The sequence below is a fragment of the Pollachius pollachius genome (assembly GCF_949987615.1).
Source record: "Pollachius pollachius genome assembly, chromosome: 1".
NCBI lineage: Eukaryota > Metazoa > Chordata > Actinopteri > Gadiformes > Gadidae > Pollachius > Pollachius pollachius.
In genome coordinates, this window is record NC_136934.1 from 29,709,665 (window position 1) to 29,733,100 (window position 23,436).

General features: G+C 48.3%; 2 protein-coding genes across 5 annotated transcripts; one reads left to right on the top strand and one right to left on the bottom strand.

The window, feature by feature from the left end:
• Positions 1-460: 460 nt before the first annotated feature.
• On the bottom strand, positions 461-2,756 carry LOC307082812 (transmembrane protein 107-like). Of its 4 annotated transcripts, none has more exons than XM_079746528.1 (6): positions 2,566-2,756; positions 2,345-2,460; positions 2,053-2,120; positions 1,852-1,952; positions 1,417-1,513; positions 461-790 (listed from the first exon to the last, which is right to left on the bottom strand). In XM_079746528.1, exons 2-6 carry the CDS (start codon positions 2,429-2,431, stop codon positions 721-723), a joined length of 423 nt encoding a protein of 140 aa, XP_079602654.1. In that variant the 5' UTR covers positions 2,432-2,460; positions 2,566-2,756; the 3' UTR covers positions 461-720. The 4 variants fall into 4 exon arrangements, with proteins under 4 accessions (XP_079602654.1, XP_079602655.1, XP_079602656.1 ...); XM_079746529.1 differs by having other exon boundaries at positions 2,543-2,756; XM_079746530.1 differs by lacking the exon at positions 1,417-1,513 and adding an exon at positions 1,262-1,358 and having other exon boundaries at positions 2,345-2,756.
• A 586-nt stretch (positions 2,757-3,342) lies between these two features.
• On the top strand, positions 3,343-23,142 carry trim46a (tripartite motif containing 46a; the record flags this gene model as incomplete). Its single annotated transcript, XM_079748961.1, has 12 exons — positions 3,343-3,402; positions 4,326-4,572; positions 5,078-5,228; positions 14,238-14,436; positions 14,659-14,805; positions 15,054-15,149; positions 15,282-15,535; positions 20,662-20,783; positions 20,865-21,194; positions 22,052-22,281; positions 22,403-22,470; positions 22,701-23,142. The coding sequence occupies 12 exons, from the start codon at positions 3,343-3,345 to the stop codon at positions 23,140-23,142; spliced, it is 2,346 nt and encodes a 781-aa protein (XP_079605087.1).
• Positions 23,143-23,436: the final 294 nt, after the last annotated feature.

The following is a 23,436-nucleotide window of genomic DNA, read 5'->3' on the forward strand; positions in this document are numbered from 1 at the left end:
TACATGATTTATTTAGCAACTAATTTCCCTGTAAAGCATCTCATATTGTATGTATTCCCATAAATATTTGTTATTGTTTCTATTGATCATGTAAGATACACTATCTTACATAAATATAGAGAAAAAAAAGTGCATTCTTTGCAAGGTAAACTTCAATTAATTATTTCTCCACATAATCTGCAGCCGGAGCAAACTCAACTTGTGTAGAAATTGCATTTGTTCACAGAGAATTCCTCCCCACCTCAAAAGTCACACATTTAAGCAGGGTACTGCTGAAAGCAAAACACTGATGCTCAACAAGCCTATACCTCCCTTGGTAAATAACGATTAAACAAATATAAATCAGCAGGGTTTACAAAGAGGCACCAATGCCAGTTAATAGCTGCCATGCTTTAGTCTAAATAAAAGACTGACCATTTCATTGAATGAGCCTAGATACAAAATTTTATTTCAGGGGACACCAGATTTGAGATTATACTGTCAAAAGATTATACAAATAAACTCACTTAACGACAAAACACAAAACTACAAAGAAGTCACAAATTTTTCTCAGCATATACATACTACATACCCTAGTAAAAATATATAATCTATCTTTTACATCGTAGTTGCCTTCCCATTGCTAACTAAATGTTCATCCACACAGTGGGATACCTGCCGGCTAATGGGATGCATCATGTTCAACTGTATCATACCATGCAGTCATTTTTTAAATAACTGCTATAGTGGCTTCTTCTTCATTCCAAATACTGCAATGCACAGCATTATCTCCACTAATGCAGGAAGCACGCTGTGGACAAATGGAGAGAGATTGAGTTTGTTATGCAACGGTGATAGCAATAAAACCAGTGTTTTATATTTATTATTTTCATTATTGTACAGCCCTGTGTAGGGTATAGCAAATGTAATTTAGTACATCTTCTATATTGCCATAACCTGATTGCACTCTACAAATTAAATCAAGTAGGTCTTGCTCCTGAACTCCACTTTAGTTACCAACATAGGTGATATCAGGTCAAATACTAGCATGTTAATTTTGACTTGACCTACAATTGGTTAACAAAATGGTGCCGTTTTTTATATATATATATATAGAGAGAGATAGATATGTTTGACTTCTGGGTTATGGTTATGTTTACATAAGGTTGGGAAACGTTAATATTTGAGTATGGAGCATCAGAGATGGTGGTGAAAAGATGAGAAAGCAATGGGAATAAAGAAACACACACATGCATTCACACGCACACACAAACACACCGACCTGCAGATGGAAAATATAACCCAATATGTCTGGCATTCCCACTGTTGAAAGACAAAGAATGACAAGGAGACGGATGCACTGCAGTGGACGGCCAGGGCTGGATGAAGACTCTGTTAGGGAAGAACAAGCCTGGAAGGACATCTGTATGTACTGACCTGCAAATGGCTAGGATCCACCAGCAGATGTCATAGTCCCATTGCTCAAACAGAAAGAATAGTAGGGCCACAGATGCACTGGCATGGGCCGCTGTGGCTATGGTAGGCATTGTAGTCATGGAATTATAGCAGAAGATTTGCTCAGCACGTAATCACTCAGCAGTTCTTAGAGCAAAATTTGCATTCCAAATTACTTGTGCTGGTTAAGTCTAACTATTTGTATCCACCTAGTTTGACGGTACACCAATCATCTCTCCCTGAAACCTGCTACTCCTTAACCAAAGTCTTGTTAAAGGAGTAACGTGAGGATTCATTATTAAAACTCCTTCCTGCAATAACTTTTAGCTATCCTTAATTAGCTAGTTTTGCGGTCACTACTCCCAGATGGCAGCCAATCCATCCAACCTTGTGAAAGCTGCATGTCGTAAAGGATACACAGAAGTCCCTGGCTGCAGTTGAACATGGACACCCCGGAGAAGAAGCCTCCCAACTCTATCGCAAACAGGCCCAAGGTGACCGACAATCCAACTACCAAGCTGGCAAGAGAAGACAGATGTTACATCGGTCATTATATATAGTTGTATGCATTTGTTTGTTTATTCATTTGAATGTGGGCAGATCACATTATGTTCTTACTTGGTGTCTTCTTTGTCATATTGTTCCTGAGTGAAATCCAAAGGTAAGCCTGCCTTGACATTGTTGTCCTTTGAAAAAAATGTAATAAGGTATGAGCATGGCATTATCGGATATACACCATCCTAGTATAGAAAAGTGGGAAACATTTACAGTTTGTATCTGATTATAGGGTTATGGTAAATCGGTAAGAATTACAAAACAAGAATAGAGAAATTCAGATTTGACAATGAAAATGATTCGACGACAATCTAAAAAATATATAGAACAATAAAAAATAAGGGAAAATGATTACCCTTGACCAGAAGATGGTGATGACGATCACCAGATGAGAGGTGATGGTGAGGAACCTGGCTGGAACCAGGCTGCTGATCACCGCCATAGCTGGAGTGGTGCGCGTGCTATGTATTGCTTCAGTAATATATTGTAGTATTATTAGTATTAGTATTATTATTATTATTATTATTATTAGTAGTAGTAGTAGTAGTAGTACTTATTTATCATCGGCCGTCTCACCGGAACAACTGGTTAGCCGATCTAGCTGCTAACGCTCGGGAGCTATTGCATTTAATCACAATGATGTTCAAACCAATGAAGGGCCATGGCGTTAAAACCTTTAAAGTGTTATACAAGTATCAAGATATGCTACGAGCTTGCAAAGCCAAATAGATAGATTGTTGCTACAACAACTTGACGGCAAGGTGCAACCCCATTTATAAACCGGCTTAATCTTTGAACAAGTGAGGAAGGTTCCGGACACGGACCACTATTGCTTTGACTGCTTCTGGCTGCCTGGATTATACTGCCCTCCGATGGAGAAATGTTAACCGGGCTAGAGACAGACAATGCAATTAATTTTTGCCAGGTGGTTATTTACACTCTGACATTAACAGTTGTGTTTCTAATGATGACGTGATGCAGACAATCTTAAATCAGAATAAATTAAAGAAATCTTCTGGAATTGGGCAATAGTTTGGTAGGCCTATAAAATCCAGAATAATCCAATGCGGCCGGGGTGGGAGACAGACACCTCCACCACCCTCTCCCTCACTACAATTCTGCGCGAATGAACGGACATACGGACCAGCATCTTTACTACAACGAGGACATCGAGTGCGCCACAGCGCATTTCAGCAATCCTTAAAATTAAGATCCTAATTAGTTATGACTATATAGACATGGGCTCGGTCCACCTCGTGTAATACCTATTATTTTACTGCAGGCCTTCACCGTGCTCAAAATCGGGTTCTGTCTATTGCCGAAAGAAGCACGATATTGTATTTTTTTCAAGGCATGGCAGAAGAGGAATTACAAACCTTTACCTCGATAATGGACGCGTTGGTTCGCATTACTGTGAGTGTGACGCACATTGTGCATTTTATTCTCTCAATATCATTTCATTTTCAGAGGCCTGAACAAAATATGTTTAATGTCTCTCCTTACCCTGCTTTGGGAGACTCAAAGAGAATATCCTCAATATCTTAATTTAGGATAAGTCTACTTAAAATGCAATCATATATTTTAAATAATGATTGAAAAACGTGTTTAAATATTTCCCCTCCCCTTCCCTCATCTCCATCCATAAACAATTTAACAGCCTTCGTGTATATTGCCAAAAAATCATCGTCTTACATGTTAATACGATATGCATGACTTTTCTGTGATGATTTGACCCTTTAAAATGAAATACAAGGTTGATTCCGCTGTTCAGTTCAACAGCGGAAACGGATTGCACGGCAAGTGCCAACTATTGGCGAATAGGCTACTGGACAGATGCACGCAGGGTTGTGTATAATTTCAATCTCAAGCAATCAGCAAAAAAAATAATAAATGGTGTTTAACTGGCACCATGCAAAATACTAGAAAAAGGCAAGGGTTGATGATGTGCGTAGCCATAGAAACGGGATGCAGCTCCTACATCATCTGATGTTTTGGCCTGTGTCAGATATTTTATATATTTATTCAAGATATTTTAGTAGCTATGATATGATGAAGATATATATATAGTATATAATTATCCTCTTGTCTCCTCTCCTCTCTCCCCCAACACTTCTTTCCTCCTCTCTCCTCCTCTCTCCTGCTCTCCTCTCTGTCCCCACTCTCCTCCTCTCTTCTCCCCTCCCCAAACCCTACTTCTTTCCTCCTCTCTCCTCTCCTCCTCGCACTCTACTTCTTTCCTCCTCTCTCCTCTCCTCTCCTCTATCCTCTCCCCACCCTGCTCTCTCCCCCTCTCCTCTCCCCCTCTCCTCTCCTCTCCTCTCCTCTCCTCCATGAAGAGCATGGAGCATGAGCTGCATTGCCCCGTGTGCGACGGGATGGTCAAGCAGCCCATCCTGCTGCCCTGCCAGCACAGTGTGTGTCTGCTGTGTGCGGCTGAGGTGCTGGTGCAGAAGGGCTACCCTCCACCAGACCTGCCCCCGGAGCCCCTCTCCCCAGCCTCCACCCCCAACATGCGCTCCCCTCGTCAGGCACGAAGACCCACGCCGCGGACCCCCGACCGCCTGGAGCGCGTCCTCAGAGCAGGTGGGGAGCTGGGAGAGACCATTTGTTGTGTTTCCTTAACGTCTTCTTATGCACCTCTTTATAGTACTAGTTCTGTCACTGAGATTGATCCCAGTCTAAAGATGGAACAGCTCTAATGCAAATGGAAAAGGGCCATATCTCTATCAGTATGTTTGCCTGTTGACCTATTTATCAATAATATATTAATGGCCAATAGATGAATAGAGTAGAATAGAATGGAATAGGAATAACAGTGCAAACCTTACATTACTGTAAACCCAATGCATATAGCCTACATGTGCAGCATTGTTGTATGCAGTGTTGCAATTTGTAGTTGTGTGTGGACAGCCAGGGTTTTATCAATCGATACACCCCTATGCCTTAAATCCCAACACACACACACACACACACACACACACACACACACACACACACACACACACACACACACACACACACACACACACATCTGTCATGTGTCTCCTGTTTGTTCTTGTGCGGCCCTTGTCCCGTGTCCTTGGCCCAGCCTGTGGGACCTACCCCGGGCGGAGACGCAAGGACCCTGCGCCGGCCCCCATGCTCTTCCCCTGCCCTTCCTGTCGGCAGGACGTGGAGCTGGGAGAGACAGGCCTGACGGAGTGCCTGCGCAACCTCACCCTGGAGCGCATCGTTGAGCGGTACATACACACACGGTCACACACACACACATGCAGCTGCGCAAACACGTACAGGACGGCATACATGCACACACACACATAAACGCATGCATACCCAGGCACACACACCCCCACACACACACACACACACTCGTGAATACAGAAGTGCAAATGCACAATCATGCACAAACACACACACACACACACACACACACACTCACAAACAAACTCTTAAACACACACACACACAAACAAATATACACACACGCAAGCACAGTCAAGAACAAGCAGCGAGGTGTCTGGGAGAGAAGTGTCCAATCATCAGATCCAATAATACGGCTCACAGGTCAAGGGCTCCACGTTACAATCTATTTTGATGCTATATTATTTGCAATTCTAAAGTGAGGCTAGAGAGTGCTAAGCTTAACAGAAAGGGAAGGATGGACATTTGGGAGAGATAGAAAGAGAAGAAAATAATGAGAGTGGCTTTTGGAGACACAAAAAGACAAAGAGAACAAGTTAGAGATGGAGAAGGAGAGATAAAGAGAGAGAGAGAGAGAGAGAGGGAGAGAGATAGGTGTGAGATAATGAGAGAGAGAGAGTTATTTAAAGACTGTGTTGCAGGGTTTATTTTCCAACGAATTTGTGCAATTTGCTTGTTGGTAGTAAAGATTTAAACTGTTATTTATTGTATTTAATGTTGTTAGGTATCACAAAACGGAAGGTAATACGAAAAAGTAGGTACTATTTTAGCGGTTTGCTATTGATTCTCATTTCCCCCAGAATGCATTGCATGACGTCACGTTGGGGAGACACGGACCAAAGCCGCATTGAGACCCTTGAGAGTAGAGACTAGTAAGAGAGTGTTCAGCAGATATACAGATACATAGATAAATACATAGATATTATGCATAGTTAGTATATGCTACACGTGAACCTCCTAAGATGGCGCAATTTGATTGGTTCGCTATCTCGGGATATTGGGCAATATCCCATGATTGACATCTCAAACTCGATATTGTTTTCATCGCAAAATGTCCGCTAATAACAACAAATAAACCTTCGGTCTCGGGGGCTATTCCCCACTGTTCACTACGCCTACGGCGAATAATTGTTGATTAATAGCCTAGCTAGATAGATAGCCTTGTCAAGTCTTTATTAATACCAAACTACACAAATCGTCGGGAATTCATTTAGGTGATTCGGCTCAGAAAGTATAGCCTACAAGACCACACAGACCAAGGGAGACAACAAGTCTGACTGGACATACACAAAATACATCACATTAAAACTAGACACATGCGTTGATAGATAGATGGACAGATAGAAAGATAATTAAATATGTTCTGTTATTTGCCTTGCGGCGCCAGCCAATCCTGTGCACGTATGCAAATTAGCCATGTGCGCCTAACACAAGAAAGACTAATGTTGAGAAGTCATACTAAAAACGGATAGCAAGCGAAAACTAAACCAGACTGTATCAATCACATACTTTGGGTCCATTCTAACTTATAGTAAGAGGCTTGTGTTTAAATCTTTGCAGTGACTGAATTTTGATGATAAAACGGATTGTTTTGCATAACATGAGTGTGTGTGACTGTGCGTGTGTCCTTTCCGGCTTTGGCATACTGCATGGTTATGAAGGCCTTGTGGTTAGTTGTGGTCTTAGTGAAGCAGCCTAGCCTTGGAGTTGGATAAGTTGGAGTGATTGTGTACGGGCGTGCGAGAGTGAGAGAGAGAGCACACCAGCGGTGGTGATGTTTGGCTTGTTGTGGGCTGTCTGGCAGCATCCGCCGGGTTGGACAATGTGCTTTGTGTATGTGTTCAATGTACATCTGTCTGGTCGTATTTGCGGTAGATTGATGGTTAAATAATTTCACACCACGATCGGTTATACTTGCAGGCACTCATTTGCAAGTGCACTGATTGCGTGTCCGATAGGCTAAGTTAGCCCATAGCTAGCATTATGCCTTCTATTTCTAGATCTTCTGACTAAGTTTAGCGGTACTTACGACATAATCGCTGTCACTAGATACAAAGAAAACGTTGACTTTCACTCGGTGCTATTCACTGACAGTAAAAATAAATAAAAGTGTCGTTATTGTATCCACTGCTGTTCATTGACTAGCTCCCAGCGCTCGTTGCTGCATTGCTAAATGACAGCAACTCTCCCCTCATTCTCCTCTGACCATGCATTTAATTGGCCTTGAGCGCCATCAGTTCTCGGAAATTCCTCATTCGACCTCTCACGTCTGACAGGTTCGAAATTATACTGCTGTGGGCCATCATACATGTTATTTGTGGTTCGTGCCACCTCTTGGATGCCATAGTTCTAGTACTAGGCTGAGGCTACCTTCCACCACGTCTCCCCAACCTGATGTCATCGCCGAATGGCGTTAGAAAAACACCCGTTACTGCCTAAAACGACAACAACTGGGACTACGTAGGAAGAGAGATAGGGAGAGATAGTGTCTAGGCTGTTCCCCACGCAGCAGTGGAGTGAGAGCTGCAGCAGGCTGGCTCTCTAGGGCCGGGGAGGAAAGGGTGACAATGCTGGTTTTACTGCTCAGCCTGCATCCTCGCAGTCAGCTGCTGCTGCTTTATCCAGGCCACACACCTGCTGTTCATTACGAACTTCTTGGAAAGAGACCACAGGGAGGGCTCTGGTGGTTTTGTGGTTCTTTTGTTTGTTTGTTTCTTCTTTTCTTTTTTTCGTTATTTTGTAATCTTTTTTAGATGTATTTTTCTTTCTTTCTTTCTTTATTCCTTACGTCCTTCCTTCCTTTCTTTAAGCTGCGTTGACACCAAAAGACACATCTGTTGCCCGTTCACGTTGTCGCCCAAGTTTTGTCGCGCAACAAATCATAATCCGTCGCTGTGCAAGTTTTGTGCAAGTTTTATCAGGCAAATTTGTCTCGCCACATCTTTTACCCGCCAACGGTGCTTCATGCCAATTCAATCTCAACCATGGCCAAGATAAACACCATTGCATGTCTTACCTGTTGTGGAAGAGGGAGACGGCGGAGAACCCAACGCAGTCTATTCATAATATTGTAATGACCACGAAAGAGGCAGTGAATGAAGTATTGATTAGACAGCGATTTATTAGATACCACCGCTAATAAACTGTTGGAACACACAAGACCGGTAACCACAGCAACGCCTGTAACTACAACAAACCCGCAAAGCCAAATCCCCACGAGAGCTCCCCCCGCTACGGCCATCCGGAAGCTCACACAGTTTTTGGCCGTGATATTATATATTGCAGCGGCGGCCAAGAAGTACACAGAGTCAGGCTTAAGTCAACTGTAGCACTGCGTCCCATACACCGCACGACTGCAGGCTACTTTTATTCAACACCAACAACTTATAAGGAAACAGCACACCCAACGAACAAATATGTCATAGTCAGTGACGGTGGCGGCAACGAAAAACACACATGTTAACATTGAACAACACAGAACTACAAACAACCAAATGACACCCCGAACCCATTAACCCCACTTAACCTAATAACAAAACAAGGACGACAAAAGCCCCTTTTGTCAACTGACAACACCAACTCCCAGGATCCCCTGCGCGACCTCGGAGGAGTCGCCACACAGCTCCCACCTGAGGGGTCCGTCGTCCCCGACGACCCCATCACCAGATACATAGTCCCTCAAGTGTCCAGGGACCGCTAAGCCGCTAAACCCCCCCCAGGGGCGGCAACCGCAAGACCAACGGCCCCGTCAGGGGAGCCGGCAGGGGCAGGGGAGCAGCCCGGGGAACCACGAGGAGTTCTGCCTCCCTCGCCAGCCACAACCGGGGCGAGAGGGCGGTACGGCGAGAGTCTGTTCTGGTGCAATACCACCACACACCCCCGGGCGCCCGGGATCCGCAGGTGGTCCACCACCTCGGACACTCTGTCTATGATTTCCCCAGGCCCCAGCCAGTGGCTCCACAGTTTAGGGCAGACCCCTCTCTTTCTGACGGGGCAGTACACCCACACCCTGTCCCCGGGTGTGAACGCTCATCCCCGGCAGCGAGTGTCATAGCCCCTCTTCTGCCTCACCCCTGAGACAGCCTGAGCCTGGCGGGTGTAGTCATGGACCACCAGCAGGCGATCCCTCAGCCTGCAGAAATAGTCCATAGCCGCTACCCCAGCGATCTCAGGCTCGGGTGGGGTCCCAAACACCAAGTCCACCGGTGTCCGGAGCTCCCGCCCGAACATGAGGGCAGCCGGCGTGCAGTGACTGGACTCCTGCACTGCATAGGACCACAGGACCAGGGGCAGGTGGCGGTCCCAGTCTCGCTGGTGCTGGCTGGTGAGGATGGCGAGCTGAGTGGCCAGGGTGCGGTTAAACCGCTCCACCAATCCTTCACTCTGGGGATGGAGCGGCGTTGTCCTCGTCTTGTGCACCCCCAGCCGCCGGCAGACCTCCCCAAAAACCTGGGACAAGTTCCGCCCCTGGTCGCTGTGGAGCTCGGCAGGGACCCCGAAACAGGTAAACATCTCCTCCACCAGCCTCTCCACGGTGTTAGCGGCGCTCTGATCTGGCACTGCATACGCCTCAGGCCATTTGGTGAAGTAGTCCATGGCCACGAGGACGTAGCGGTTGCCAGAGTCGGTGACTGGAAACGGCCCCAGGACGTCGACCCCCACCCGCTCCATCGGTGCTCCCACCAGGTACTGCTGGAGCGGGCGTGGGAACGCTGGGCAGGCCCTTTCTGCGCTGTACAGGTGTCGCAGCAGTGGACGTGCAGCTCAACGTCCCGTCGACAGCCCGGCCAGTAGAACCACACCCGTAGGCGATGCAGGGTCTTGGCATTCCCGTAGTGCCCCACTCCCACTGAGCCGTGGACCAGCTGCAGCAGCTGGGGACGAAGCACACGGGGCACCAACAGCTGTAGAATGTTGTCCTTACCCCTAGGGTCCTGCCAGCTGCGGTGGACCACCCCGTCGTGGAGCCGGAAGTATCCCCACTGGGAGTGGTAGGCCTTCACCTCAGGCCCTCGTGCCGACACCTCTGGCCAGCTGGGGTGCTGCCCGCCTCAAGCCAGTCCCTCACCAACGCCAGGGTCTCGTCGGCCCGCTGCTGCTGCTCCAACTGACTCGCCGTGGTGGTCTGGAGAGCCGCCAACATCGGAGACTCGTGGGCCCGCTCCTCCTGCCGCAGGCAGTAGCGACACTCCAGGACTGCACAGGGCCGTCGGGAGAGTGCGTCAGCGTTGCTGTGGAGACGCCCGCCCGATGCTGGATCTCAAAGTCATACTCCTGCAAAACCTCCAGCCATCGAGCCACCTGGCCCTCAGGGTTCTTAAAACTGAGGAGCCATGTGAGGGACGAATGGTTGGTGCAGATCAGGAAGCGCTTGCCATGCAGGTATGGCCTGAAATGCCGCCTGGCCAGGACCACAGCCAAAAGCTCCCGTCGGGTCACGCAGTAATTGCGCTCCGCCCGACTGAGGGTGCGGCTGAAGTAGGCCACGAGACGTTCCCCTTCTCCCACCCCCTGGGAGAGGACCGCACCGACCCCCACGTTACTAGCATCGGTGTCGACGATGAAAGGACGACCAGTGTCGGGGTAAGCCAGGACCGGGGCCTTGATGAGGACCCCCTGGAGTCGGGCGAAGGCCGTGGCACAGGCGTTGTCCCAGACATACGGCCGGGCCTCTTTTTGCCAGGCACCCCCCCTAAGCTGAATGTTAGCTTCCACACATGTTGTGTTTAAAAAATAACAAACTTCTCTCTGTTGACTTACAGTGCCTTGAAAAAGTATTCACCCCCCTTGGCATTTTTCGTGTTTTGTTGCCTCACAACCTGGAATTAACATGGATTGTTTGAGGTTTGCATAATTTAATTTACAGAACATGCCTACAACTTTGAAGATGTTTTTTTTTTTTTTATTGTGAAGCAAACAAATAGGACAAAATGAAAGAAAAAGTCAATGTGCATAACTATTCACCCCCCTAAAGTCAATACTTTGTAGAGCCACCTTTTGCGGCGATCACAGCTCCAAGTCGCTTTGGATAAGTCTCTATGAGCTTGCCACATCTTACCACTGGGATTTTTGCCCATTCCTCCTTGCAAAACTGCTCCAGCTCCTTCAAGTTGGATGGTTTGCGCTTGTGAACAGCAATCTTTAAGTCTGACCACAGATTGGATTGAGGTCTGGGCTTTGACTAGGCCATTCCAACACATTTACATGTTTCCCCTTTAACCACTCAAGTGTTGCTTTTGCAGTGTGTTTGGGGTCATTGTCCTGCTGGAAGGTGAACCTCCGTCCTAGCCTCAAATCACGCACAGAGTGGTACAGGTTTTGCTCAAGAACATCCCTGTATTTGGCACCATCCAGCTTTCCCTCAACTCTGACCAGTTTCCCAGTCCCGGCTGCTGAAAAACATCCCCACAGCATGACGCTGCCACCACCATGTTTCACTGTGGGGATGGTGTTCTTTGGGTGATGCGATGTGTTGGGTTTGCGCCAGATATAGCGTTTTCTTTGATGGCCAAAAAGTTCAATTTTAGCCTCATCAGACCAGAGCACCTTCCTCCATACATTTTGGGAGTCTCCCACATGCCTTTTCGCAAACTCAAAACGTGCCATTTTGTTTTTTGCTGATAGTAATGGCTTTCTTCTGGCCACTCTGCCATAAAGCCCAACTCTATGGAGCGTACGGCTTATTGTCGTCCTATGTACAGATACTCCAGTCTCTGCTGTCGAACTCTGCAGCTCCTCCAGGGTTACCTTAGGTCTCTGTGCTGCCTCTCTTATTAATGCCCTCCTTGCCCTGTCCGTGAGTTTTGGTGGGCGGCCGTCTCTTGGCAGGTTTGCTGTTGTGCCATGTTCTTTCCATTTGGTTATGATAGATTTGTTGGTGCTCCTGGGGATCATCAAAGATTTGGATATTTTTTTATAACCTAACCCTGACTAGTACTTCTCAACAACATTGTCCCTGACTTGTTTGGAGAGTTCCTTGGTCTTCATGGCAGTGTTTGGTTAGTGGTGCCTCTTGTTTAGGTGTTGCAGCCTCTGGGGCCTTTCAAAAAATGTGTGTATATGTACTGACAGATCATGTGACACTTAGATTGCACACAGGTAGACATCATTTCACTAATTATGTGACTTCTGAAGGTAATTGGTTGCACCAGAGCTTTTTATGGGCGTCATAACAAAGGGGGTGAATACACATGCACATGCCAAATTTCAGTTTTTTATTTCTAAAAAATAGTTTTATGTATATATTTTTACATTTACATTTAGATTTACATTTAGGGCATTTAGCAGACGCTTTTATCCAAAGCGACTTACAATAAGTGCATTTGTTACAATAAGTACATTTGTCATAAGAAGTGAAACAATATATCGCTGTCGGTACAGTAAAGACGTTCATAGAACCAAGTGCAAGTATTACAATCGCTAGGCTAACCCATTCCCCGTGTAAAGCAGCGATAGCAGCTCCTGTAGATGCTACACAATTAAGTACCTTGAATAAGTGCAATGTACAATTGCCAGGACGTACAACATTCAATGGTGGCTGTGCATTGGTTTCTATGCAGAGTCGAGATGACCTCTGAACAGGTGAGTTTTGAGTCTTTTGCGGAAGCTGGTGAGCGACTCTGCGGTCCTGACATCGGTAGGGAGCTCGTTCCACCACTGAGGTCCCAAAACAGAGAAAAGTTGTGACTTTGCTATTTTTGCTATTTTTGCTATTTTTCTCATTTCACTTCACCAACTTAGACTATTGTCTTCTGATCCATCACATAAAATTCAGATTAAAAAAATATTGAACTAAAGGCTGTCATGTAACAAAATAGGTAAAAAGCCAAGGGGGGTGAATACTTTTGCAAGGCGCTGTATTTATCGAACGCTCACATCGTGCCATGAAGTGATTTCAGTCCACCGTTGCAATCTATTAAAGCTATCGCCCAGTTATATGTAGACCTGCATGATTTTATGCAAATGTACATAACTAAATGTCAGAGGTAGTAGCAATGATATGTCTTTTTTAACTTTCACGTTTCTTGTAACTGAATAATCACAATCGCGTTTCTAGTAGTGTTGTCAGTCACGATACTGGATTTTCTAACTTCGATATTATACCTGGAAAAATATCGATTTTCTATACCATTTTCGATATCAGTGGAAAAGTTTTTTTCAGGAAAGAACGTACCCAAAGTAAATAGAGTATATCTCCACAACTGCAAGGGCGATAATGTCATCTTTGTGCCAAAAGAAAGATTGTTGTGCAAGTGAAATATTTAATGGGGTAATACTTGGTTAAAGTGAATAAAGCCGTGGAACACAGCATAAGTGGAAGATAACATTTCCACCTGAAATAATTATCAGTTGGTCGTTCAGTTGGGAGTGCTGTCTTACTATGAGACACAAATAGAGGTAGATATCTTACAATTTTGACACTTGACACCTGAAGTTCAGGGCAAATATAATCGAATGCACCAAGCCAAACACTCGCAAATACACATATGGCCACTAGATTGCGCTGAAGAACATGTTTTCTGATTGAAGGCAATTTACCTTTTTCCTAAGAAACCTTCTCTTAGTCATTGATTGTAAACACCATGTTTAGTTGCAAAATTTTGCCCAGACACTGGATTATCTGTTTATGGTGGTTTTATGCGATCAGAATCAACTTTGTGGACAAAAATCACAAAGGTAAAACTTCATTTTTGGTTGTTGAAAGAAAAGGGGACGTTTCTTCTTCAGTTGTAATTTGCGAGTTTTAGTTTCAGAATGATATGGTTTGGACTATTGCAATAAGTGGAGGCTCAGCTTTCATATAATATATAGTTTGTGAGGGTCCAATTTCGTGAAAAAAATCGCTTGCATATGACTTTCCTTGGTAATTTGCCTCAACTCAAGTTTCGCGCTACAAATCAAATCTTGTCGCAGGTGTTTTCTAGCGAAAAATTTGCCCGATTCGCGTCTCTACGTTGACTTTGTATGGAGTCCTGTCGCCCATTTGCGTTTGGTGTGAACGCACCTTTATGGTATCTAAATTGATCCGCCTGCCCACTGCACTGCAGGTACCGCCACACGGTCAGCCTGGGCAGTGTGGCCATCCTGTGTGGCTTCTGTAAGCCCCCCCAGGCCCTGGAGGCCACCAAGGGCTGTGCAGACTGCAAGTCCAACTTCTGCAACGAGTGTTTCAAGCTGTACCACCCCTGGGGGACCCCCCGGGCCCAGCACGAACACATCCTGCCCACCAACAGCTTCAGGCCCAAGGTCTGTGTTACCGCAATAATACCAATACTTATATCATACTATATCAGTACTACAACTAGTACTACTACCACCACCAGCAGCTTCAGGCCCAAGGTTTGTGTTACTGCAAAAATACTCCACCACTAATACTAATACTAATACCACTACTTGTAATAATAGATTAATAAAAATAACCCCTCAGCTCTATTGCATCTATATGAAGTATGTGTGTGACTGTCTCAGGTGTTGACGTGTCCGGAGCACGATCAGGAGAAGCTGCAGTTCTACTGCCGGAACTGTCAGCGCCTGCTGTGCCAGCTGTGTAAGCCACGCCGGATGCACCACGGGCACAAGGTTCTGCCCATCACTCAGGCCTACCAGGCCCTCAAGGTGGGTACGCTCTGAGACACGTTCAGGCTCACACTCAGTCACACCATTCTTTGATATAGGTTAGTATGCTTTTATATTATTCACACATTTTTAAAATCTTTTCTTTTGTTTTTTACTAACCTTTGATACACATCTTTTTTTATCTTGTACATGTATCTTGTTTTAGATTTTAAATGTATACACGATTTTAATTGTTGATGTGTCCTCCTCCCTCTTTCTTCTCTCAATGTATTGGTTGTTCAACATAGGACAAGATTTCAAAGGAGATCTGCTACATCCTAGCCAATCAGAAGACAGTGCACGACCAGACCACTCAGCTGGAGGACATTGTCTCACAGATGGAGGTAGGCCTCCTTTCTCTATTTGAAATGGATTTCTTCAACTAACCTTCCCTTTTAATCTACAATATTGTTCTCTCTCTCTCTCTCTCTCTCTCTCTCTCTCTCTCTTTCTCTCTCTCTCTCTCTCTCTCATAGTTAAACAGTGATGTGGCCCAGGAGCAGCTCAGCCAGTGTATCCGGGAGCTGGGGGCCGCGTTGATGGAAAGAAAGGGAGCCCTGGCATCGGCCCTGGAGGTGTCCCGGGCCAAGAGGATCGAGGCCCTGCTGGGCCAGGTGTCAGAGAAGAGGGGTCTGGTGGAGGACATGGGTCTGATGCTTTACACCCAGGAGCTGCTCAAGGAGACCGACGCTCCCTGCTTTGTACAGGCCGCCAGGGTCACTCACAACAGGTATAGTGAGGACCAGGTAGTCTAGAGTCTGGAACAGTGTCACTCACAACAGGTGGACTATAGTCTGGATCAGGTAGTCTATAGTCTGGACCACGTAGTCTATAGTCTGGACCAGAGTCACTCACTACAGGCATTTATCGTTTCATCATCCATCATACATACTGTTACATTGAACGATCTATTTATCATAGTATAATGATTGAACTATGCAGATTGTGTCCACCCACAGTCAGAGACCCACTTGGTTCCCTGACTCACTTATAGGTCCTGAGTAGGGATGCACCTGTTCCACTTTTTCTTAGACCAAGTACAAGTACTTACATTTGGGTACTTGCCGATGCATAGTACCGATACGAGTTCTTAATAATACCATTACAGTTTAAAAAGCCAGTGAACCCACTGTTTCAGTGCGATTCGAACACTGATATTTAATTAATTTTTTATTTGGCTGAGCGTTCTTGGAAGGGTTGCGAACCACGGCTAATAATGCTATAATGAGCGATGTTGTGTAAGAAATGTGCCACACACACCGAAGCTGAACTTTCTCTCCAGCTCCACTGGTCCACACAAACCATGCTGCCCGGGCCCAGCAGCAGCAGCAGCAGCAGCAGCAGCCGCTTTTGAAAACGCCTGGCCCTCACACCGCCGCACTGAACCTTCCGGCAGCGAGGCGGTTATAAGGGCGGTTGCCGCGCGGCGGTGTGCAAGCACCTTGAGGCGGGATTGGCGGCTGTGACACAGCGCAGCATGCCTTCCAATTTCTGGTTTGCCCGCTCCGCCTGGCCGTTGGTCTGTGGATGATAACCAGAAGAGAGGCTGGCCGTGGTTCCCAGAGCCAAACAGAATACTCGCAACACCTGGGAGATGAACTGGGGACCCCGGTCAGAGACGATGTCAGCGGGGATGCCGTGTATGCGGAAAACCTGGGATACCATGAGCTCTGCGGTCTCTCTCGCGGAGGGAAGTCCGGGCAGTGCGACGAAGTGGGCTGCCTTCGAAAACCGATCTATAATGGTGAGTATGGTGGTGTTACCTCTGGATGGTAACGAAATCAAGAGCGATGTTGGACCACGGGCGACTGGGGATAGGCAGCAGGCGAAGCAGTCCAGACCGAGGTTTGTTGGATGTCTTGCTGCGTGCTGAGGTGGCACATGCGGCGACGAAAGACCGGGTGTCTCTGTCCATGGTAGGCCACCAGAACCTGTGGTGCAGAAAAGCCAGGGTGTGGTTGATCCCAGGATGACAAGCCAGCCTCGACGAATGACCCCACTGCAGAACGTCCGAACGAACTGCATCCGGGATGAACAACCGACCGGGAGGGCCAGTACCCGGATCGGCCTGGTGAGCCTGGGCCTGGGTCACCAGGGACTCGATCTTCCAGACGAGGCCACTACGCAGGTGGGCGGTAGGATGGAGTCCAACTCGGAACACCCCTCGTCCACGGAGGGCAAACTGGACAAGGTGTCCGGCTTGATGTTGTGGGAACCTGGGCGATAAGAAAGGGAGAACTTAAAACGACCAAAAAATAACGCCCACCTGGCCTGGCGAGAGTTGAGACGCTTTGCGAATTGGATGTAACTTAAGTTCTTATGGTTCGTCCACACGATGAACGGCAGCTCTGCTCCCTTCAGCCAGTGACGCCACTCCTCCAGCGCGAGCTGGACGGCGAGGAGCTCCCGGTTTCCCACGTCGTAGTTCCGCTCTGGGGGAGTTAGCCCTCAAGAGAGGAAGACACAAGGGTGAAGCTTACCATCCATGGCTGAGCGCTGGGACAAAACTGCTCCAACCCCGATGTCCGATGCGTCAACCTCGACCATGAATTGCAGCTTGCCATCAGGCTGCGTTAGAACCGGGGCAGAGACGAAGCGACGCTTCAACACCCCAAAGGCCACTTCGGCCTCTGGGGTCCATCTGAATGCCACCTTGACGGAGGTGAGCGCTGTGAGAGGTGCGGCGATGTGGCTGTAGTTCCTGATCAACCTTCTGTAGAAATTGGAAAATCCCAGGAAACGCTGGAGCTGCTTACGATTGGTAGGAGCCGGCCAATCTGTCACAGCAGTTACCTTCCCTGGATCCATCTCTAGCCTCCCCTGGCCGATGATGAATCCCAGGAAGGCCACTGATGGCACATGGAATTCAAACTTGACAAACAGTCGATTCCCCAAGAGACGCTGCAGGACCTGACGGACATGCAGCTTGTATTCTGCGAGGGACCGAGAGAAAATCAGAATGTCATCAATGTACACAAACACAAACTGATGGAGCATGTCTCTCAAAATGTCATTGACCAGGGCCTGAAATACTGCAGGGGCATTGGTAAGTCCAAAAGGCATCACCAGATTTTTAAAGTGACCTAACGGAGTAGTGAAGCCCGTCTTCCACTCACCCCCTTCGCGGATGCGAACCAAGTGGTAGGCGTTACGGAGGTCCAATTTAGTGAAAACGGTAGCACCCCGCAGAGGAACAAAGGCAGAGTCCATGAGAGGAAATGAATATTTGTTCGTTATCCTAATGTCGTTGAGTCCCCTACAGTCAATGCAGGGACAAAGGGTTTTGTCCTTCTTTGCCACGAAAAAAAAACCTGCCCCTACCGGTGAGGATGAGGGACGAATAAGCCCCGCAGCAAGAGAGTCCTGGATATATACCTCCATGGCCTCTCGTTCAGGATGCGAGAGGTTAAACAGGCGGCTGCTAGGGAGAGAGGAACTAGGAAGTCAATAGCACAATCGTACGGGCGATGTGGTGGCAGAGATAGTGCGTGTTGTTTACTGAATACCGGACCCAAATCATGATAATCCTGGGAAACCAACGTGAGGTTTCGGGGTTCCGGAACGGGCTGTGGAGCGACTGCCGCAGGTGCTGAGGCGGAACGTAGGCAGTTCAATAAGCAATGGGTACTCCAAGCAGAGATCTTACCGGAGGTCCACTCTTAACTGGGGTTATGAAGACGAAGCCAGGGATGACTCAGTACCAAAGGAGTCTGGGGTGAATCAATGAGGTGAAACGAAATTTGCTCCTGATGGTTCCTGGAAAGCAGCAGGGACAAGGGAGCGGTCTTATGCTCTATCCTGGCCATGTGCATTCCGTTGAGAGCGCTCACCTTCATTGACACGTCGAGTGGAATGATGTCTACTCCTAGCTGTCTTGCCACCTCTCGGTCCAAAAAACTCTTGTCTGCTCCGGAATCGACGAGGGCGGAGAGGTGTAATGAGCGGTTCTGCCACGATAGTGTGGCCTTGAGCAAGGTACGGGAGTTAGCGTAATTGGGAACGCAGCTCGATCGGTAAACTCCCGGACGCATGGGGCAGTGGAGGCGGATATGACCCACCCTCCCGCAATACATGCAGAAACCCGTCCGAAGCCGCTGTTCGCACTCCTCCGTGGTTAGATGTGCGCGCACCAGCTGCATGGGCTCAGGCTCGGGATGACTCGGAGACTCTCGGAAGGTGTCGGTGATCCGCGGCGGAGGTCTCGCTGTCGTGGACTTGAAAGGGATGGATGGCGGGGTCCGGACGGAACTCTCCCTCCTTCGCTCCCGAATGCGATTGTCTATTTGCATAGCAAGAGTTATGACTCTAAACCGGACGGCTCGTCCCGCAACGCAAACTCATCCCGTAGGTGGTCGGCCAGAGATCGCTGAAAAACGTCCCTCAGTGTGTCGTCACGCCAACCACTCTCTGCCGCGTAGATCCGGAAATCAATCACAAGCTCCGCCACGCTGCGGCAACCCTGGCGTAGATCCAGAAGACGCTGAACGGCCTCTCGTCCCCAAACTGGATGGTCGAAAGTCTGCCGCATCGCCCTCGTAAAGGCCAGGTAGTTAGAGGCCTTGGAACCCCCGCGGTCCATCTCTGCCGAAGCCCAGGTAAGTGCTACCCCCAGAAGGCAGGCGATGAGGTAGACGATGCGGGAGGTTTCGGTGGCGTAGGTAGGTAGGTGAGCAGCTGATGCTGGAAAACCCCTCCTACCTGGAGAAGAAAGCCATGACAAGCCCCAGGGTCGCCCTCATATGGTGCCGGAGTTGGAACGTAGGGCTCCCGGCGAACGACAGGAACTGTAGGGGGGGAGAACCAGTGAACGAGCCAGAGGACGGACTCAAAAGTGCCACCCGGGATTCGAGGGACAAGGCAGTGGCAAACCGGCTTAGGCTCACAGAAACCTCCCTCAGGTTCCGGGAATGTTCTTCCCCGAGGGCGCCCTGGCGGTGTACCTCCAAGGTTAAACTCGCTACGCGAGTGGCCAAGGAAACGGCTGCATCATCTGTGTCGGCTGGGTCCATGTTTGGCCAGATCGTACTGTTACAATTCAAGACGGGGTGGACCAAAACGCACGGCACAAATTACCACAGGCGAGAGCGGAAACGGTTGAACAGTTTATTAGTCCACGGTTGATCAAGGTTGGTGCTGGTGGTTGCGTCCGTTAGGGGTTATCCTGAATCCACGGACCAGGTAGTCTGAACCGGGGTTGGATGAGTCGGCTGGCAGCTGAACCGACAGCCACACCCGACGATTCGGTGATGATGGTAACTCCGGCAGTAGAGCAGGGTTGAATTATGGTTGTGATGGTGATGACTGGTAGAGAGACAGAGGCACTAGGGATGCGCAGACTTGAACACGAATGAACTAGAACACTAGGAATACAGGTATGAAGAATCAGGAAACTACTCAACAGGGTAAGTACTACTGACGATCTGGCGAGGAATGGTTGGAAGGCTGGGGTAGATATACTGGTGATCCTGATTGGAGATGACTGTCAGGTGCGGGTGATCAACGTGGCTGGATCGGGGAACTGTGCTGGAATGCGCAGGCAATGCCCCCGCACATGAAATACTGAGACAGCAACAAACAGGGACAGACAAGACTGACAGAGAGCGGTACTAGTGGAAACTAGGATCTGGTGGGAGAGACCGTGACAGAAATGTTGCTTTTTTGCAAAATGGTGGCACCTTTCACAATGCAGTCCAGTACAGGCCACCATAGCCAATGGTAAGGAAGGGGTTTCATTCTACACACTGGACCTTAAATATTAAAAGATATTTTTGAAATTACGATAGTTTTACTTTCTTTCAAAGTTTGTCAACACTGCTTTAAAACCTCTCTCTCCTCTCTCTCTCTCCCTCTCCCTAGACTAGTGAAATCCATAGAGCACATGCAGTCATTCTCCCTCTCTGCCGAACCCTCCTTCAGGAACTTCCACATGGACCCTTCCAAAGAACTGAAGCTCCTCAACGGCCTGGAGTTCATCTGTGGTGGGCTTCTACACTTTCATCCTGTGTCTCTGCATGTCCTCTAAAGCACAGTGATGATATTCTCTTTCTTCCTCTTCCCAGCTCCCCTGGCTCCCGTGATTGACACCCAGAAGACGCTGGCCTACGACCAGCTGTTTCTTTGCTGGCGCCTCCCCCTGGACTCCGCCCCGGCATGGCACTTCTCCGTGGAGTACCAGCGGAGAACGGGCGTGGTAGGGACCATGTGGGGTGGGACCAGGTCGCCCAACGTGGCCAATGCGTGGCAGCATCTGGACGATGTGGGTGGGACCAGTGCGGTGATTGACAGGCTGGAGATGGACAGTGTGTACGTGCTGAGGGTGCGGGGCTTCAACAAGGCAGGCTTTGGGGATCACAGTGAGGAGGTTTACCTGCACACCCCTCCCGCGCCCGGTGAGTTTAACATTAGGTTTATATATGCTTGAATTTTCTGTACTGCAAACAAATGTATTTTGTAGCTATTGATTATGAAATAAAAAGCGTGCTCAGATACTTCTTCCCACGTTTGAAGTAAGATTTCGATTATATCTTGCAATCACGTAAAATGGGCACTGGATCAATAAACAATAATACATTTAGAAAGGGCTGCAGAATTGTACTTAATTCCTCCATTCCCTCCATCCTTGAGCATTTGCTCTGTTTGCTCATGTTTCTTTCTGATCTCTTGCACCAATTCCTATTTTACCCCATCTAACTCAACCCCTGTTCAACTCTGCCTTCCTTTTACGCTCCAAAACAATAGTGGTTGTATCTTCTCTCTCCAAGACTCTGTTTTAACATGTTGACTAGGTAAATGTCCACATGAACTCAGCTATCTACTTCTCCCATTAAAGTGTGGTAGCTTTAGAGAAACATGGTGTGTGTTTCATCCACGACCCATGTAGACATGTGCGTTGATATTTTACAAGTTGTAGCCTCCCTTCATCTCTTCTTTACCGCATTGCTATCGCTCTAGTTGTTTAAACCCTTTGCCTCAGTTCTTCCCTATAAGGAACTACTCCTTGCTGGATTTATTTCTGCTTCTGCATCTAAAATCCCTCCTCCTTCTGGACACCTTTGCTTTCCCTCTCCCCCTTCCCCCCTTTGCTGTCCCCCTGCTCCCTCTCCTTTCTCCTTCCTTTATCTCCTCTTCCTCCTCCCTCTATCTCCTCTTCCTCCTCTCCTTTCTCCTATCTCCTCTCTCTATCTCATTGTCCTCCAACCTCTATCTCCTCTCTCTCCTCCCTTCCTTCCTCCTCCCTCCCCCTCAGTCCTGAGCTTCTCATTGGACTCCCGCTGGGGGCTCCATGCTGATAGGCTGGCTCTGGGGAAGGGGCAGACCTATGCCCGCAGTGTGCCGGGCCTCTCTCTGCTGCAGGCCGCCGATCGCGCCCTCACTTCCTGCCATCTGACCTCTGACCTGCTGGTGGCTGACCTGGCTGTCACTCAGGGGAGGCACTACTGGGCGTGCTCCGTGGAGCCGGGCTCCTACCTTGTCAAGGTACAGGGGGGAGACTCTTATGCTGAATCGTTTCATGACATTAAATGGAGCTTGACCTGTGTTTTATTGAACCTTGCTCCCTAACCACTGCCCCCCCCCCCCCCCCCCGTGTGAATGACAGGTAGGCGTAGGACAGGAGGCCAAGCTCCAGGAATGGTTCCATCTTCCCCAGGACATGGCCAGCCCCAGGTAAATTCAAGGCTCTGAACCTGCTGTTTGTTGTTTAGAAAGTTGAACACCTTAATGCATCTTTATATGTTTTTACTTTAAATGTTGTGACAACCTCCTGCATTAAAATTGCATGAAAGACAGGTTTGATTAGAGAGAATTTCAATGTAGTTGAAATACTCAAGTACATTAACTCAAGAACATACTGTAGAACCTTCTTTGCTCATCCAACGGAGGCTCTCTGTCTGCAGGTGTGACCCAGACAGTGGCCACGACAGCGGGGCAGAGGACGGCCAGGACGCCCCTCCCTTTTGCTTCCTCACCATGGGCATGGGCAAGATCCTGCTGCCCAAAGCCCACAGCCAAGGCCAGGCAGGGGGCCATAGCCAGGCCTGTGACAACTCCCTACTCAGCAGCCACAGCAATCCCTCCCACCAGTACACTGCCCCGCTGCCCCCCCGCCTGGGGGTGTGTCTCGACTTTGACAGGGGGCGGGTCACTTTCTACGACGCCCACTCGCTCAGGGTCCTGTGGGAGGGCCATGTGGATTGCTCCGCCCCCGTGTGTCCGGCCTTCTGCTTCATAGGCGGGGGGGCCTTACAGGTTCAGGACCTGGTGGCTGAACGGAGCATAGAGGAGCCCCCCCAGCGGAGGGTCACCATCCAATCGCAGGCTACGCGCAACGGGAAGTGAAGTGACTGACGGCTTGGGGGGGAGGAGCCGGTTGGCGCGGTTTGTGAGCGTCGTGCTTTGTGGACGATGGGAGGAGTTGTGTTGCCTCGAGCTGTTTGTGTGAGAGCAGCGGACAGTTTTGATCTTTTTTCAAGTGTGTTTGTCACCTTTAGGTTCTCACTTGAAATCATTGTTTTGATACTTGATTGAATCATCACTAGAACCGCTTGTATAGTACTGGGATGTGGGGGGATTTGATAATAGAAAGTGATTATTATGCATCCGCACATGGCCTGAAAACCCTGTCCTTATACG